Source organism: Cibotium barometz, chromosome 4 (genome assembly GCF_041138505.1).
Source record: "Cibotium barometz isolate CiBa-2024 chromosome 4, ASM4113850v1, whole genome shotgun sequence".
Taxonomy (NCBI): Eukaryota; Viridiplantae; Streptophyta; class Polypodiopsida; order Cyatheales; family Cibotiaceae; genus Cibotium; species Cibotium barometz.
Genome location: NC_141049.1, coordinates 36,207,246 through 36,221,166, shown reverse-complemented (window position 1 = coordinate 36,221,166; position 13,921 = coordinate 36,207,246). Strand labels below are relative to the sequence as shown.

At 40.5% G+C, this 13,921-nt stretch overlaps 1 protein-coding gene and 1 pseudogene across 1 annotated transcript; one reads left to right on the top strand and one right to left on the bottom strand.

Annotated features, from left to right (window-relative positions):
• The first annotated feature begins 256 nt into the window (after positions 1–256).
• LOC147639206 (uncharacterized) lies at positions 257–1,681 on the top strand (annotated as a pseudogene).
• Positions 1,682–4,249: 2,568 nt separating this feature from the next.
• On the bottom strand, positions 4,250–8,485 carry LOC147639205 (multicopper oxidase LPR1 homolog 1-like). Its single transcript, XM_086793700.1, has 3 exons — positions 8,390–8,485; positions 5,907–6,101; positions 4,250–5,788 (listed from the first exon to the last, which is right to left on the bottom strand). Exons 1-3 carry the CDS (start codon positions 8,483–8,485, stop codon positions 4,250–4,252), a joined length of 1,830 nt encoding a protein of 609 aa, XP_086649826.1.
• Between the last annotated feature and the right edge of the window lie 5,436 nt (positions 8,486–13,921).

The window sequence follows — 13,921 nt, the reverse complement described above, 5'->3', positions numbered from 1 at the left end:
AAATAAAATGTATGTGTGATCGTTGTCAAGGATGTATGCGTCGACAACATAGCATTACGAGGAATCACATTTTAATGTATGGAAAACGGGAACCGACAGGGTCAATGGTAAGTATACTTTGCTTATATTGTAAGCATTTAATTAAGAATTAGTATTCAATGGAGACTCACATTGATATACTCGTGTGTAGTATAATGCGCCGCACCCTTCTATGTTAACTCATAGGCGGCGTCAAGAGGCCAAGCATCATAGAGAAATGGCAGAGGCTTCACAAAATGTAGAAGTGGTGGAGGATTGGAATGATGGAGATACAAGCCCACCACCCTTTCCTCATGAGATGGTGGAGGAAGAGGTTTTAGAAGATATGGTACGTGCTCTATTTCCAATGAGCGTAGTGAAAATGAAAAAGCCATGGAAAATGATCACCTTTATAATGTGGCTTCGACCCCACATTTTGAGGGATGCACATATTCCATTCTATGCGCTTCTCTTGAGTTGCTCAACTTGCAAACAATCTATGGATGGAGCAATGCAAGTTTGAACGCACTTCTCAAGTGAAGTTTCTACTTTCATAAATTGTCTACTTCCATTATAGATATATAAGAAGATTTTTTTAATATTAATGTATTTGATTATTTTGTCGATAGGCTTTTGTCGAAGATGCTTCCCATCCTCAAGAGACCAAGCGAGGCGCTTTGTGACATCTCTTGGAGGCTTGGATTATACTCGCCATCCATGCATGTATCAATGATTGTGTTCTCTTCCATGGGATACATGTGGTGGCTCAAGAGTGTCCTATTTGGTGAGCCAAGATATCGAGCGGACCTTAAAGGTCTACATGTGCCGCGTAAGGTGTTGCAACATTTTTCCATCATTTCTCACATCCAACACATGTTCAAGTGCAAATCTATTGTAGAGCTCATGTCATGGGATTCCTCACATCGATCCAATGATGGAAAGATTAGAATTCCTACCACAGACACTCTTGCATGGACGCACATCAAGGAAATGTGGCCAAGCTTCAAGGAAGAGCCTAGAAATTTGAGACTTGGATTGGGTATGGATGCTGTTAATCCTTTTGGAATCAAGAGCGCTTCATATAGTATATGGCTAGTGGTAGTGGTGGTGAATTACAACATTCCTCCATCCATGTCAATAAAGAAAGGACATGTCATCTTATCCCTTCTCATTCCTGGGAATCATAAGGTAAAGAATATGGATATATATCTTGAGCCCTTGATTGATGAGCTTGAGATACTTTGGAGAGGTATCCATGTGCATGACATATGTTGGCCTCCATCTTCACGATACTTTCTCTTGAAGGCCAACTCGATGTGGACGCTGCACGACTTTCCTGGTTATGGTGAGTGTTCAGGTGAGTCAAATGGGTTTCTATTTATGATGATTCTTTATTATCATTGTACTGTTTTTTGACATGCTTAAATGTGTATGTTGTTTAGGTCTCTCCACATCTGGATACCATGCATGTCCTATTTGTGGTCCATCATTGGTGGCATCTAGGCCAGAGAGCTTGAAGAAAGTGATATATGAGAATCGTCATCGATTTCTCCATCATCATTATCCCAAATTTGTTCGTTCTTGGATGGGAGTCCCTCCACATCCACTAAGCATGGGAGATTGGAAGGCATTATGGAATGGAGTGGACTTCCCCTCGGCATAAATAGGTAATATATCTTTGAGATAGAATTCCAATACAAGCTTTGATTTGAGAAGATAATCCTCTTAATATTTGTTGTTATTTCATAAGGTACTCTATCTTCTTTCACCTACCATATTGGATGAGCCTCAAAATCAACCATCTTCTTGATCCAATGTACATCTTCAAGAATTTCACCTCTAACATTTGGGAGCACTTAAGAGGAACACGGAACTCCTTGCTTGTAAGAGAGGATCTACAAAGCATAGAGAGGATGCAAAGAGTTTGTTGGCCACGAAAGAGACCAAATGGGAAGACAATTCTACCTTGAGCACCTTGGATATTGACAAAGAAGGAGGAGAAGTTTGTGAAAGATGCCATTACTACATTCTGTACTCCAACAGGGTATATGAGGTGTTTAAAAGGTGCGTTCACTCACAAAGACAAAGAAGAGAGGTGTTGAGCAATTATATGGCTTGAAGTCCCATGATTGGCACAAGATGCTTGAAGTAAGTGAAACATTGAAGCTGTACATATTTAACTTGTTCAATCATGATGTTTTTAATTATGGTGTATAAATGTTTATAGTTTATTCTTCTTACAAGCATTTCCAATTGTGCATTCCACAAAGTGCAAGAGACGATTTATAAGATGGGGGAGCTTGTGAGAGTTGTACCACAAACCATCATAGCCAATATTCTACACGCGTTTTCCTCAAAATGATTTGTTTATTGTTTTGCATTGTAGATATGTGAGCTCAGAGGAAATCGATCCATGTACGCTTGACTATGCAAGGGTCTTGATGGTGGAGGTGGTTTGTTTGGTGGAGGAGACATTCCCACGGTCAATTCTCACAAGCTAACTACATCTTATGGTTCATTTAATTGATCAAATTGCCATATGTGGCATTGTGTATGCTCGATGGGTTCTCTCTTAAGCGTTTCATGAAGACCTTGAAGGATTTTGTAGGGCAAAATGCAAAGCCAGAAGGTAATATGGCTGAGGGTTGGTTGGTACAAGAGTCATTTGTTTATATCTCAGAATACCTTGCCGAAGTGGATCCCTCTCTCCCTCGCCTATGGAGAAATGAAGAAGACTTGAGGATGACCTCTCATGTTCCTCAAGAAAAGGGAAAGACCAAAGTCATGGATACAGAGATGCATAGTAAGCTTAATACCTTTTGGGAATCAACAAGAATCAAGAGTATCATAGTATAAAAATAAAGAAATAAAATCTTATAATAAAAATTAGAATCTAAAAGCCTAGCAATGTTAAAGGCAGCCCACCATCTTATAAGAAGGTAGGAAAAAAGCGTTGCACATAACCCTTCGATCATTCCATAAACGTCTTTCCACCCAATTTCGTTATGATGTTCTGAATGAATCTTGGCCCTTGAAATTAAAGGGCTCTAACCGAATTTCAACAAGTAAAGAAACAAAAAAGAAATTCCAAAGGTAGTATTTTCTGCACTAACACCTAATTGGTGCCCATAGGGTTGAAAGCTCTAAAAATTGTTCCCAAATGTCAAACGAAATACGAGGGTTTGAAACTAAGACTTTGTCTTGACTGTATGTGTGTATGATTGGAATGATCAAAGCATGTATTGTCTAGTTAGTTGTGTGCCGTTATAATGGAGTGAATAGGAACTAAAGTAGATGTAATTTTTTTTTGTGCATGCCTATACGTCATCACAAATAGGAGTGTTGAGAAAAACCATCATTTAGTGTAATTGGTGCCCGTAGGGTTGCAAGTTGTAACAACCGTGAAGAAATCTCAAATGAAATGAGAGGATTTCCATGTGTGTATGAATGGAATGATCCATGCATGTGTTGCATAGTCAGTTGTATATCATTATAACGGAGTGTATATGAAGTAAAGTAGGTGTGATTATTTCTTTGTACATGTCTATACGTTAACACAAATGGATCCCCACATGGATGTTAAAGAAAAAAACCATCTTTAGGGTAGTTTTGATAGCTCAAACTGAGGAAAAAAGGCCGTCTTTCACCATTTAACGGATTGTTTACTATATTTGGAATTGAACATTTTTCTTTCTTTACTTGTCCTATTGATTGTTTACTTCATTTGGAATTGGACATTTTTCTTTCTTTCCTTGTCGAAATTGGGGTGCTATTTTGCAACCCTTGAATTCGAGCATATTTTTGTAACGAAATTGGAAAGGCAGACTTTGATTAAAGATTCTGCCTTTCTCTCAAAGCCTCCTGTGTAATGTCTTTTCCCTACATTCTTGTCAGTTGTACGACCGCCCTTCACATTTCTAGGTTTGTAGTGATTTGTAGCATGATTATTGAAAGATTTTAATTCATTATTTTTGTACTACGATACTCTTGATTCTGGTTGATTTTCGAACTTCAAAACTCCCACAACTAGGCACAATGGGCATGCCGCCATGCCATCATGGAGTGAAAACATATAGGAGGTGGGGGCCACCGTAAAAAAAGGATGACCTTCAAGCTCAATAAATTTTTATTGAGAAAATGCATAGATTAACCAATTTTATAACTAAAATTTAAAATTTTGGATCTTTCAATTCAAGTGTAGGAGCTAAGCTTAATAACTGTTATTAAAGCACTAATTATATGCTTTTTGGATCTTCATGGGGCGCATCATATCGTTGTCTTCGTGGTCTATCATGTGGCAGTGCCACAGGTAGCCGGGCTCCGAGGTGGCGTCGAAGGGGAAGGCCTTCCCGCCGGAGGTGGTGAAGCGCATGAGCAGTCTGGTGACCACACCCGGAGACACGGCAACGCTGTCCTTCCAGCCCAGCTGGTTAACGTCCGGCTTCCTCCTCTTCTCCGTGTAGCAGCTCCTCTTGTGATGGCCGTACGGAGCATCCAAGGAGCAGTTGCCAGCAGTGTAACGGCTCCCGTTGAAGGCCTGCTGATCGAGCACTCTGAAGTTGATCAGATGTACGTGGATTACATGAGACTTTGGTGTGAGGTTGATTATCCTCCACACCTCCACGGCCCCTTCTTTAGGCGTCTCTGTGACAGGATCTACCCATGACATGTTGCTCAACCGAACCTGCTCCGTGCTCCCGTTCTCATCATCGATCTGCAGCAAGGTGAGGTTGCGGACGAGCGCGTTTTTGTGCTGTATTTTGCGCAGCCGACCGGGGAGAGATTTAGGTATATAAGTGTTACCAGTGGTGGTGTTAGTATTGGCTGCTATGACTGTGAACTTCATGATTACTTTTGTGTTGACGTTATCGTCGAACACAGAGAAGCCGACGGGAAAAGGAGCAGGCGCAGAGTTGTTAAGATAGAGCTCTGATCCCGGCTTAAGGCTAGAGAAGTCGACTAAGACGTCCACTCTCTCAGCGGGTGCAAGCGCAATCTGTGTGAGGTTCAGCCTGGGCTTGGGAAGGTAGCCTCCGTCTGTGCCTATCTGCACGAAGGGGATGCTTGGGTCGCTGAGAAAGAGCGTGAAGAAGCGGGAGTTGGCGCCGTTGAGGATTCGAAAGCGGTAGAGGCGAGCTTCTACGTTCAAGTACGGCCACACTTTGCCGTTCACCAGGATGGTGTCGCCGTAGAACTCCGGACACCAGCTCGGGTGGAGGGTGGGTATATCCCCGCTAGTGGGGAACTCCATGGTGCCGTTAGCATCGAACTGCTTGTCTTGGATAATCAGAGGCACATCAAAGTCTCCTGCCGGCAGTCTCAGCTTCTCTTCGTCTGGACCCGATCTGATCAAATACAGGCCCAACAGCCCCGCAAACACATTCAATCTGGTGGTGATGCCGACTGCATGGTCGTGGTACCAAAGGATGGTGGGTTCTTGCAAATTAGGGTACGTGAGGTTCTGTGTCTGGAAGGCTTTGCCCGTCTCGCCACTGGCGGTGTACCATGCGTCCGGATGTCCATCAAAGGAGCTCTCCACCTCACCTCCATGCAAATGCGTCACAGTGGGCACTCCCCCATTGCTTGGATTTGCCCAATGCAGTGTCCGATCCACTGCAAGAATGTGATCCTTGTCGGTGATGTGGTTCTCCCACCTCACGTGGGCTTCAATCCCTTGAACAGCCTCCAGGGTCGGGCCAGGGTATGTGGCTGTGCCTTGGTTTCTCCCATAGCCATACATGATGGTTTCAGGTAGGTCTCTATGAAGCTTCTGCAAAGATTTACATGGGTTAGTAGTGATAAAGCATGTCCAAGGACGCTAAACCTGGTACCTACATAAATGTAGCTAGTACTGATGAACAACACTTTAAAATCAACATGTCAGTCACCTGGTTGATTTTATAGGCGCCTAAGGTTATCGACGAGCCTTCGCTCACATTGATGGCTGTGGGGATAGGAAGATAGTCCACAAATTTCTCCAAAGTAGGGGAAGGATTGTGAGGACCGCACGTGGAAGGGATGGTATTCTGGCATGATCCAAGCCGTGGTGTTATTGTAAGCACAAGGAAAGGCAGCAGCAAGGCCTGCAAGCAAGCAGCCACACGAGAACAATGGGCCAGCCCCATAACGACAGCTGCTTATTGGTGGCAATCTGGATTGCTGCTGTGCTGGGAGAAATTGATAAATAAATTAGCTCGAAGTTATTGGAATTAAAAGGTGTTGATGATGATGATCACGTTTTTAATGAGGACATGCAGATCTGCACACAAAAGGCTTCTGAATGAATGAATCATGTTGCAAATAGAAGCCCACACCAGTATATTTTAAAGGCTTCTCAATGAATCTTGTGGACGGAAGCTGGACCTGTTCAGCTTGAAAATGTAACGGTGCTAGAGAATTAATTCTAGATGATGGAAGCTGGACCTTTTCAGCTTGAAAATGTAAAGGTGTTAGAGGATTAATTCTAGAGGGTGATCGATGGACCAATCCCTGTGTACCCCTATTTGTCATTTACTGCGCGTTTCAACGTTAATCACACGCTTCTTTATGAAAGAGACCAAGTATCTCCACCTAGTCTCGATGCTTAATTTTTCCACTTGCTACTAATTAGCATCTAGTGTCACGCTTGCTAACTAATTAGCATTCCTCATGCATGCATGCGACCTGACCTGGACGTCGACGGAAGCGCGTTCCGCTTTCAACACCTGTGTGGATGCATATAAGAGCAGTTGGTACATGCACACGTTGAAACTAGAGTCTGAACCTAAAATATGTCAACGAGTTGACATCACACCACCTAGTCCGACTTTTTCAAAGTACGCTTTGCGTTTGACTTGAAGCTCATTATTTTTCGGAGGGTCTAGTAGTGTATTTCTCCGGTCTCGAATTGAAACGGCTTAAATTTTTGCTTGCCTCAAAGGTTCTGACAAGCTTTTGAGAGAAATTTAGTGAATAGGAGAGCGATTGCTGTGTAGCTTTCGAAGGAGAACCGGCCAACCTGTTTACGCACCCATAATTACGTAGCTAGCTACCTCGACGAGAAAACGGAAAGAAACCGAGCCTTGCTTCAAAAAGAAACCGATTAATGTTGAAACTTACGTAGATTTAAAAGCTACCCGGCCTAATAATAATAGAGCGTACATTGTATTGTTTTCTATGAGCTGGGATTGCTTGATTCGCAACCACGGTCGGATTGAAGCAACAGTTGCATTAATTACCATTGCATGATCCCCTTGTAGGTCACAAACAACTAACACAATAGAGTTAGGGGTATAATTGAGTGAAAGCCTTCCTTATCAATCTGCTTAAAACTAAAATTGTCAAGTTCTTGATCTTTTATATGTGGGAAATGTTCTGAAGATTGCTAGGACTTCACCAATCTAGATGGTTAGTTATATAGGAGTTTACACTTCAAAGTTATGGTCAAATGAAGAATGGAAAGAAACCAAGCCTTGCTTCAAAAAGAAACCGATTAATGTTGAAACTTACCTAGATTTAAAAGCTACCCGGCTTGCATCCATACCTAATAATAATAGAGCGTACATTGTATTGTTTTCTATGAACTGGGATTGCTTGATTCGCAACCAAGGTCGGATTGAAACAACAGCTGCATGAATTACCATTGCACGGTCCCCTTGTAGGTCACAAACAACTAACACAATAGAGTAATGAGTATAATTGAGTGAAAGCCTTCCTTTTATCAATCTGCTTAAAACTAAAATTGTCAAGTTCTTGATCTTTTATATGTGGAAAATGTTCTCAAGATTGCTAGGACTTTACCAATCTAGACGGTTAGTTATATAGGAGCTTACACTTCAAAGTTATGGTCAAATGAAGAAGGGAATAGAAACGCTCAATCTATTAAAAAATAATAGTCATTTTCTTAAGGCTCTTGCTATCATCCACACAAGGTACTCACTCTTATGAGTAGTAGATGGCTTACCATGTCCATTTTGACCGGCATCTATTCCGGCTTTCTCCTCCTTTGCATGTCTCCTTACTAGAGACCTCTTATTCCTAAGTATGTCTTTGATTTTGTGTCCCGTCCATCTACTATTAAACCTTTAGTCCTGAGGATTAGGATACTTCCTGTGGAAAGCTTTAATGCAATCATCCACTAGGCTCTCCCTTTGTTGTTTAAAATGTATAAAGTTGTCTTTATAGTGTGCAAAAACTACTTGGTGCAAGTAGTTTACCACCTCCTTTCCAGGAGAGTCATCAACTACGCCACCTCCTTCCCAGGAGAGTCATCAACTATGCCACCCACATCTGTGATATCATAATATGATATATCACCAATGATGTGGTGGTGACTCTAAAGAACTATCCCCACCCCCAAAGCACTATCCTAGGGATCCTCTATCTCCTCTACCTGCACTCTCAGTGCTAGTGCGGCGTGAGGTACGACTGCCACTATCTCCAGGACTACCCTCCCTACAACGATGACAGCCACTCTCATGAGAGCCATGATAACTGTGAGGTGTCACATCTCCTGACGGTGGAGGTGTAGGAGATGTTGTAGCACTAACTGGGGCTGATGGATGAGGGGTGAATTTAAAGGCAGGAGAAGTGCTTGGCAAGGGTGAAGTGCCTGGCAAGGGGCTCTGTTGAAGGGGTGCCTATTGCATAGGGGTTTAATTTTTGATCTGTTTTGTCACACAGTGCACGTCTAATTTAGCATCTAAAAGCGCGTTTAAAATCGAGTCTAAAAGCGTGACTAAAAGGAAGTCTATAAACCGGTCTATTCAGTAGAATAGACATGTTTATAGACGCGTCTATAAATGTAAAATAGACAAGTATTTACATACACATAGAAAGATGAAAATTAGATTTCTTGTTTGAATATGCAGGATGTCTTCATCAATCAGTTTTTCTAGTGATGATGAGTCTCTTTGTGTTCAAAATCGGGATTGTTGGTTGCAACAAAAAAAAAAGTATGTGTGATCGTTGTCGAGGATGTATGCGTCAACAACATAGCATTACGATGGTCAATGTATAGAAAATGGGAACCGATAGGGTGAATGGTAAGTATACTTTGCTTATATTATAAGAATTTAATTAAGATTTAGTATTCAATGGAGACTCACATTGAAATACTCGTGTGTAGTACAATGCGCCGCACCCTTCTATGTTAACTCATAGGCGGCGTCAAGAGGCCAAGGGTCGTAGTAGAGAAATGGCAGAGGCTTCACAAAACGTAGAAGTGGTGGAGGATTTGAATGATGGAGATATATCCCACCACCCTTTCCTCGTGAGATGGTGGAGGAAGAGGTTTTAGAAGATATGGTATGTGCTCTATTTTCCAATGAGCATAGTGAAAATGAAAAAGCCATGGAAAATGATCACCTTTATAATGTGGCTTTGACCCCACATTTTGAGGGATGCATATTCCATTCTGTGCGCTTCTCTCGAGTTGTCAACTTGCAAACAATCTATGGATGCAGCAATGCAAGTTTGAATGCACTTCTCAAGTGAGTTTTCTACTTTCATAAATTGTCTACTTCCATTATAGATATATAAGAAGAAATTATTTTTTATATTAATGTATTTGATTATTTTGTCGATAGGCTTTTGTCGAATATGCTTCCAAAGGAGAATAGATTGCCAACCTCAAGAGACCAAGCAAGGCGCTTTGTGACATCTCTTGAAGGCTTGGATTATACTAGCATCCATGCATGTATCAATGATTGTGTTCTCTTCCATGGGATAAATGCAGTGGCTCAAGAGTGTTCTTTTTGGCGAGCCAAGATATCGAGAGGACCTTAAAGCTCTACATGTGCCGTGTAAGGTGTTGCGACATTTTTCCATCAATCCTCGCATCTAACACATGTTCAAGTGCAAATCTATTGTAGAGCTCATGTCATGGCATTCCTCACATCGATCCAATGATGGAAAGATTAGAATTCCCACCACAGACACTCTTGCATGGAAGCACATCAAGGAAATGTGTCCAAGCTTCAAGGAAGAGCCTAGACATTTGAGACTTGGATTGGGTATGGATGGTGTTAATCCTTTTGGAATAAAGAGCACCTCATATAGTATATGGCTAGTGGTAGTGGTGAATTACAACATTCCTCCATCCATGGTAATAGAGAAAGGACATCTCATGTTACCCCTTCTCATTCTTGGGAAACATAAGGTAAAGAATATGGATATATGTCTTGAGCCTTTGATTGTTGAGCTTGAGATACTTTGGAGAGGTATCCATGTGCATGACATATATCGGCCTCCATCTTTAGGAGACTTTCTCTTGAAGGCCATCTTCATGTGGACGCTACACGACTTTCATGGTTATGGTTATGGCGAGTGTTCAGGTGAGTGAAATGGGTTTCTATTTATGATGATTCTTTATTATCATTGTACTATTTTTTGACATGCTTAAATGTGTATGTTGTTTAGGTCTCTCCACATCTGGATACCATGCATGTCCTATCTGTGGTCCATCATTGGTGGCATCTAGGCGAGAGAGCTTAAAGAAAGTGATATATGAGAATCATCATCGATTTCTCCCTCATCATCATCCCAAATTTGTTCATTTTTTGATGGGAGTTCCTCCACATCCACTAAGCATGGGAGATTAGAAGGCATTATGGAATGGAGTGGAAAGTCCTCCTCCCCTCGGCATAAATAGGTAATATATCTTTGACATAGAATTCCAATACAAGCTTTGATTTGACAAGATAATCCTCTTAATAATATTTGTTGTTATTTGATAAGGTACTCTATCTTCTTTCACCTACCATATTGGATGAGCCTCAAAATCAACCATCCTCTTGATCCAATGTACATCTTCAAGAATTTCACCTCTAACATTTGGGAGCACTTAAGAGCAACATGGAACTCCTTGCTTGTAAGAGAGGATCTACAAAGCATAGAGAGGATGCAAAGAGTTTGTTAGCCACGAAAGGGACCAAATGGAAAGACAATTCTACCTCGAGCACCTTGGATATTGATAAAGAAGGAGGACAAGTTTGTGACAGATGCCATTACTACATTCCGTACTCCAACAGGGTACATGAGGTGTTTAAAAGGTGCCTTCACTCACAAAGACAAAGAAGAGAGGTGTTGAGCAATTATATGGCTTGAAGTCCCACGATTGGCACAAGATGCTTGAAGTAAGTGAAACATTGAAGTTGTACATATTTAACTTGTTCAGTCAAGATGTATTTAATTATGGTGTATAAATGTTTATAGTTTATTCTTCCTACAAGCATTTCCAATTGTGCATCCCACAAAGTGCAAGAGACGATTTATAAGATGGGGGAGCTTCTGAGGTTTGTACCCCAAACCCTCATAGCCAATATTCTACACGCGTTTTCCTCAAAATGATTTATTTATTGTTTCGCATTGTAGATATGTGAGCTCAAAGGAAATCGATCCATGTACGCTTGACTATGCAAGGGTCCTAATAGTGGAGGTAGTTTGTTTGGTGGAGGAGACATTCCCACGGTCAATTCTCACAAGCCAACTACATCTTATGGTTCATTTAATTGATCAAATTGCCATATGTGGCATTGTGTATGCTCGATGGATGTTCTCTCTTAAGCGTTTCATGAAGACCTTGAAGGATTTTGTAGGGCAAAATGCAAAGCCAGAAGGTAGTATGGCTGAGGGTTGGTTGGTACAAGAATCACTTGTTTATATCTCAAAATACCTTGCCGAAGTGGATCCCTCTCTCCCTCGCCTATGGATAAATGTAGAAGACTTGAGGATGACCTCTCATGTTCCTCAAGAAAAGGGAAAGACCAAAGTCATGGATACAGAGATGCATAGTAAGCTTAATACCTTTTGGGAATCAACAAGAATCAAGAGTATCATAGTATAAAAATAAAGAATTAAAATCTTACAATAAAAATTGGAATCTAGAGACCTAGCAATGTGAAAGGCAACCCACTATCTTATAAGAAGGTAGGAAAAAAGCGTTGCACATAACCCTTCAATCATTCCATAAACAACGTCTTTCCACCCAATTTCCTCACGAAAATGTTCTCAATGAATCTTGGCCCTTGAAATTAAAGGGCTCTAACCGAATTCCAAAGGTAGTAAACAATTCGTTGAATAGTTCAAGAATATGCAAACTTTTTCTTCTTATGTAGGGAACAACCAAAAGGTCCTTGTGAATGCACATGCATCCACCACAATTTTCTGCACTAACACCTAATTGGTGCCCATAGGGTTGAAATCTCTAAAAATTGTGCCCAAATGTCAAACGAAATACGAGGGTTTGAAACTAAGACTTTGTCTTGACTGTATGTGTGTATGATTGGAATGATTAATGCATGTATTGTCTAGTTAGTTGTGTGCCGTTATAATGGAGTGAATAGGAACTAAAGTAAATGTGTTTTTTTTTGTGCATGCCTATATGTCATCACAAATGGGAGTGTTGAGAAAAACCATCATTTAGTGTAATTGGTGCCCGTAGGGTTGCAAGTTGTAACAACCGTGACTAAATCAAAATTGAAATATGAGGATTTCCTTGTGTGTATCAATGGAATGATCCATGCATGTGTTGCATAGTCAGTTGTATGTCATTATAATGGAGTGTGTAGGAAGTAAAGTAGGTGTGATTATTTCTTTGTACATGTCTATACGTTAACACAAATGGGTCCCCACATGGATGTTTTAAAAAAAACCCATCTTTATGTGATTGGAATGATCTATGCATGTATTGACTAGTTAGTTGTGTGCCGTTATAATGGAGTGAATAGGAACTAAAGTAGATGTATTTTTTTTGTGCATGTTTACAGGTCATCACAAATTAGAGTGTTGAGAAAAACCATCATTTAGTGTAATTGGTGCCCGTAGGGTTGCAAGTTGAAACAACCGTGACTACATCAAAAATGAAATATGAGGATTTTCATGTGTGTATGAATGGAATGATCCATGCATGTGTTGCATAGTCAGTTGTATGTCATTATAATGGAGTGTGTAGGAAGTAAAGTAGGTGTGATTATTTCTTTGTACATGTCTATACGTTAACACAAATGGGTCCCCACATAGATGTTTAGAAAAAAAACCCATCTTTAGGGTAGTTTTAAGAAAACCCATCTTTAGGGCTCTAAAGTAGCAACCGAAATTCAACAAGTAAAGAAACAAAAAAGAAATTCCAAAGGTAGTAAACAATTTGTTGAATAGTTGAAGAATATGCAAACTTATTTACTACCTTAGTAAAGAGCTTTTTCTTCTTATGTAGGGAACAACCAAAAGGTCCTTGTGAATGCACATGCATCCACCATAATTTTTTGCACTAACACCTAATTGGTGCCCATAGGGTTGAAAGCTCTAACAATTGTGCCCAAATGTCAAACGAAATATGAGGGTTTGAAACTAAGACTTTGTCTTGACTCTATGTGTGTATGATTGAAATGATCTATGCATGTATTGTCTCATCAGTTGTGTGCCGTTATAATGGAGTGAATAGGAACTAAAGTAGATTTTTTTTTTGTACATGCCTATACGTCATCACAAATGGGAGTGTTGAGAAAAACCATCATTTAGTGTAATTGGTGCCCGTAGGGTTGCAAGTTGTAACAACCGTGACTAAATCTCAAATGAAATACGAGGATTTCCATGTGTGTATGAATGGAATGATCCATGCATGTGTTGCATAGTCAGTTGTGTCATTATAATGGAGTGTGTAGGAAGTAAAGTAGGTGTGATTATTTCTTTGTACATGTCTATACGTTAACACAAATGGGTCCCCACATGGATGTTAAAGAAAAAAACCATCTTTAGGGTAGTTTTGATAGCTCAAACTGAGAAAAAAAGGCAGTCTTCACCATTTAACGGATTGTTTACTATATTTGGAATTGAACATTTTTCTTTCTTTACTTGTCCTATTGATTGTTTACCTCATTTGGAATTGGACATTTTTCTTTCTTTCCTTGTCGAAATTGGGCTGCTA